We start from the raw sequence: 4,972 nt of genomic DNA, 5'->3' as shown, positions 1-4,972 counted from the left end.
CATCAATGAATGGTCTAAATACATCATTCATGACTCGCATGAATGTAGTTGAAGCGTTAGTTAAGCCAAAAGGCATAACCATCCATTCATAGAGTCCTTCCTTTGTTTTGAAAGCAGTCTTCCATACATCTTGTTCGCAACTCTGATCTGATGGCAGTCGCTTCACAAGTCCAATTTAGAGAAGTAAATTGCATCTTTTAACTGATCTAACAAAGCATTAATACGAGGAAGAGGATAACGATTCTTTATTGTGATTTTATTTAATGCTCTAAAATCAATGCACATTCTCCATGAACCATCTTGCGTTCACACTAACATAATAGATGATCCGTACAGTGATGTGCTTGGTTGAATAAACCCTTGATCGAGCAACTCCTGTACCTACTTCTTTATCTTTGCATTCTATAGAGCTGATAACCTGTACATTCCAATGTTAGGTAGTGGAGCATCTTGCTGCAATAAATCTCATGTTCTATCTCTCACTTGGGTGGAAGCCCTTTAGGCTCTTGAAACAGAATATCATAATCAGAAATAAGTATAACTAGATCTGCTTTCTGTTTAGGATTACAACCTTGGAAAGCATCAAATTTATCAATATCCTTTGCTTTTACAATCATAAGTAAAAATTGTTTACTTGAATTTACAATTCTTTTCATCTGTCCAGAATTTATGAGAGAGAAGTTATCTTTGAGTTTATGAGCTCTTACAATATATTCAATTCCATCCTTAGTGAGTTGATACTTATTTTCAGTTCGATAGAAGATAGCATTTCTATCGTACAAGTATGGACTTCCTAATACAATTCCACATATGTCCAATGGGACTATGTCTAACTCAACGTCACATATGTCCAATGGGACTATGTCTAACTCAACGTCATCTACAAACTTTGACCCAATAGCAAAACGAAGTTTACATTGTTTCATAACTTGTAGCTTAGTTTTATCACACACCCAACCTAATGGATATGGCTTTTTATGAGGTTTTGTTTCTAGACCCAACTTCTTTACAATTGCTTTTCCTCTCATCATTATTATTATCAACAAAATGTGAAGTACTTATAGTATCCTTATAGTTGTAATCGTTGTCTCGTCACCTGAATATGATCCCAAGTCCTTTTGAATAGGAGCAACATTCTTCCGCTCCTTACTCCCAAACTTCTTAGGCTTCAATTCCAGATGCAATGGCCAGCAGTGTGCCTCATTGTGGTCTTCCTTCTTACAATGAGTGCATGAAGGTTTATCTTTCTTCACAATGTTTGTTTTCTTCTCCTTCCATTTAAGTTTCTTCTTGTCTTTATTCTTGCTTTCAATAGGTTTAGAGGATTTTCCAACATCATGGGTTACATTTTTGCCTCTAGCTTCTAGATGAGTTGCTTGCTTTCAATAGGTTTAGAGGATTTTCCAACATCATGGGTTACATTTTTGCCTCTAGCTTCTAGATGAGTTGCTTGGACCGATACATCATCTAAGCTAGTTGGATTAAACATAAGTATAATATGCCTCAAATAACTATGTAGGCCACCTATGTATTTCAACAATGTTTCTAGTGAGTCCAATGATATGCTTAACGTTAAAGCAAAAGCTCTCTTACAGAATTCTTGAGTATAACTTTAAATACATTTTTGCCTCTAGCTTCTAGATGAGTTGCTTGCTTTCAATAGGTTTAGAGGATTTTCCAACATCATGGGTTACATTTTTGCCTCTAGCTTCTAGATGAGTTGCTTGGACCGATACATCATCTAAGCTAGTTGGATTAAACATAAGTATAATATGCCTCAAATAACTATGTAGGCCACCTATGTATTTCAACAATGTTTCTAGTGAGTCCAATGATATGCTTAACGTTAAAGCTAAAGCTCTCTTACAGAATTCTTGAGTATAACTTTAAATACTTTGACCTTTTAATTGACGTAGCGTTTGCCAACTCATCATTTCTTGTTGCATATAAGCCAAAGGAAAAAATTTCTTTTAATAGCAAAAACAAATCCATTCCAAGTTGAAATGATTTTACCATGTTTTTTGAGATCTGCTTGTGTCTTGCCTTCCCAGATCTGCTTATGTCTTACCTTCCCACCATACAAGTGCAATTCCTCCGAGTCCAAGGCTAGCAAGTTGGATCTTCTTCCTTTCTGAAACAACTTTCTACACCCTGCAATACACTTACTACATTTAATAAGTCACATTTATATTTATATTTATATTTAATACATTTAATAAGCCACATTTATATTTATATTAATGTTTAAATATGATTGTGCTAATTTCATTAAGCATATTATGCTAATTTCATAAAATTCTAACATAATAAGTTGACTATAATACTACCTTTCCACCATGTATCCCAACGACCACGTATCCCAAGTCACATCTATCCCAACGAACCTCATTATTGTGGATCAGACTCCAAGGTAACCCTCTTAAAAAATATATGTTATTTAATAATTTCATGTGAACTTGGTATTGTATAATAATAATAATGGTTAATTCAAGATATACCAAAATAAAAAATTAATAATATTTTTATTTTGATGAAATTCTATAAATATAGTCATTGAAAAAATAAAACAAAGGTTAACATAATAAAGTATACTTAAAATATATTATCATTACAAAGAGACAATAGTTGCCGTCATGAAGTATAAAATGCCAAACACTCTCCGCGCCGCTGAGAATATATTTGTACAGTAACACATGCCGCCTTTAAAATTAATACACGTGGGCAGCTGTGGGGTTGAAGGTCGAAGGTTCCGGATGATGCTCATGAATTGGATGGTGAGTGGGCTGAATCTGACGAGTGGATTCCTGGGCTGAATCTGACGAGTGGATTCCTGCAGATTGCACACCGCTTTCTGGTAGTGAACAAATCCCATGAACCAAAACTCGTGAGAGTCCACCGTCACGATCTGAATATACTTCTCAGCAGGATTATCTTTGTTGGTAGACAGATTCACAGCCTTCAGATTCGCCAACGGAATTACAACCTGCATTCATTATTATTTCAGTTCACACTTCATTACTATTACTAGTTCCATTTCAAGAATTCAAGAATTACAATTATTTTACAGGATTCAAAAATGTAGGCAGCACTCACCCGGTAGTGACTCCATGCCAGCTCTCCGGAAGGAGCAGTGAACGACAAGGGGCGATCGCTGCAGAAGGCGATCTTCATGGTCGAAATGTAGAGAGTTCCGGCAACGGGGCCGGTGGATGTCGACAGATAACAGGCGTACGTTTTCCTTAACTTCTCCTCTGGAGAGACGGGAAACGTCTGTCGGAATAGAGCTTCGAAGCCGCCTTCTGTTAGGGCTTTGGCACCCAGGCTCAGCTTCCCCCATGCCGCATCCGGTACGCTGTGCCCAGTTTTCACTACATTTAAACGGAATCCGTCAATTAAAACCGCTGGCAGGCACGCAAGAACCTACGGAAAGCAGCTGAAGTTATACTTACAGTTGGTCCATACATTTGAGGCCAAATTCTCAGCCTTCTTGGCCCATTTGTTGAAGCTGTGCAGCACCGACTCCAAGGGATCTGCGCACAAAGAATCTAATGATCAGAGAAAGAATACATAAAAACAACAAACGCTTTCTTGATCAAAGATTTTTTTTGTATGAGAGCGTACTCTTTGAATGTTGTACTGGAGATGGGTTCACGATATACGAGCTGGGTGTCGGGTTCTCCAGTGGGGCAGTCCACAACGCGGCCTCTTGGTTGTAAGGATGGGCGGAGGGGGCCGCGGGAGCGCCCATGATTTTGGTACCCCATTTTCGGCTCTCTTGCTCTTCATGCAGCACTGCTGCGGGTATCGAACCCTCGACCTCCACCTTCGGAGGAACAATCTTCTTCGTCGCTCCGGCTGTGGTACCGTAATTCGATTGCAAAAGTTGCTCTGTGTGGACTTCTTTTCTACTCATCCTTGAAAACCTATGGTCTTAAAAGTGGACAGACAATTCAAACGCAGGGCACAATTGACAGAAATGTTGAAGAGTTTGTGAAGTGAAGTGGATAAGATTGGATATTTATATAAGGGGTTGCTTCCAGTGGAAGGAACGGCTGTCGAGGGACGTGTATCGATCGAGTAAAACTGGCAGCAGTTACAGAGTGAAATGTCCGTCTTTCAACCTTCCACGAGACATGCGGAAGAAATATGCGCCACGGATGGACGCGTGCAAGCATACAATTTACGCGGCTCCACATGCAAATATAAGAGAGGACAGTCATTCCACTTGAATAATGAGCATTATTCAGAAGAAGAAAAAAAAAAAATGAGTCATCCATCACGACAACAGTGTGGTGATAAGTGATGGCGACTCGTGGGGATCTTGTTGTTTATATAAAATCGAGATAAATCTGTTAAAGCGTTCAGGGTTGACCGACAAACAGTTCAGTGATGCTTCCCCTGCAGAAAAGGCTTCTGCAAATAGATATATTGAGGTTAAATACAGTTTAGTGATAGTTCGCCTGCGGAAAAGGGTTCTGCAAATATTGTTTATTGTAAGTGTGAGCCTTTTTTAAGGTGAAAAACCCATACGCGTTTTGTATAGCAGACGATGTAATTCATCATCGCCACATGGTAGGATATTAACAGCGTCCAGATAACTTGCACGTACATACATGCATGTGGGATTTTGTTGTTATCTAGTTATTTTTTTTCCAATGATAAGAATGCAGAAAAAGATTATATAAAAGTTTTTGACAAAATTTAATATGTAGTAAAAGGTAGTGTTAGGGGCATGGATTACATCATGTATAAAATTTTAAGTGGGCTCAACTTGGTTGCATTATATATGGTATTATGCGAGGCTATAAATGTTTTTAACAAAATTTACTATGTAGTAAAAGGTATTGTTAGGGGCATGGATTACATCATGTATAAACTTTGAATGATATGATATTTAATAAAAATATATTCAATGAAAATGTTTATTTTTTTATATAAGATTGTTTTCCTTGTGGTTTTTTATCATATATGT

The 4,972-nt window shown here is 37.8% G+C and overlaps 1 protein-coding gene across 1 annotated transcript; it reads right to left on the bottom strand.

Moving 5' to 3' along the window:
- Window positions 1–797: 797 nt before the first annotated feature.
- On the bottom strand, window positions 798–4,086 carry LOC149203029 (GEM-like protein 5). Its single transcript, XM_089403319.1, has 5 exons — window positions 3,622–4,086; window positions 3,450–3,530; window positions 3,094–3,368; window positions 2,613–2,983; window positions 798–2,151 (listed from the first exon to the last, which is right to left on the bottom strand). The coding sequence occupies exons 1-5, from the start codon at window positions 3,911–3,913 to the stop codon at window positions 2,145–2,147; spliced, it is 1,026 nt and encodes a 341-aa protein (XP_089259445.1). The 5' UTR covers window positions 3,914–4,086; the 3' UTR covers window positions 798–2,144.
- Window positions 4,087–4,972: the final 886 nt, after the last annotated feature.

Source organism: Pinus tabuliformis, chromosome 2_1, assembly GCF_031772625.1.
Source record: "Pinus tabuliformis cultivar Carrire ecotype Pingquan chromosome 2_1, CPIR1, whole genome shotgun sequence".
NCBI classification, from domain to species: Eukaryota; Viridiplantae; Streptophyta; class Pinopsida; order Pinales; family Pinaceae; genus Pinus; species Pinus tabuliformis.
Note: the sequence above shows the minus strand (reverse complement) of the source record. Positions and strands in the feature narration are given on the sequence as shown.

Excerpts from the sequence above, each read along its gene's own strand:
- LOC149203029 (XM_089403319.1), bottom strand. The coding sequence starts at position 3,913 with ATGAGTAGAAAAGAAGTCCACACAGAGCAACTTTTGCAATCGAATTAC. Across the intron at positions 3,369-3,449 it reads CTCAAATGTATGGACCAACT|TGAAAACTGGGCACAGCGTA; the intron begins GTAAGTATAACT and ends GTTTAAATGTAG. Across the intron at positions 2,984-3,093 it reads TGGCATGGAGTCACTACCGG|GTTGTAATTCCGTTGGCGAA; the intron begins GTGAGTGCTGCC and ends TAATGAATGCAG.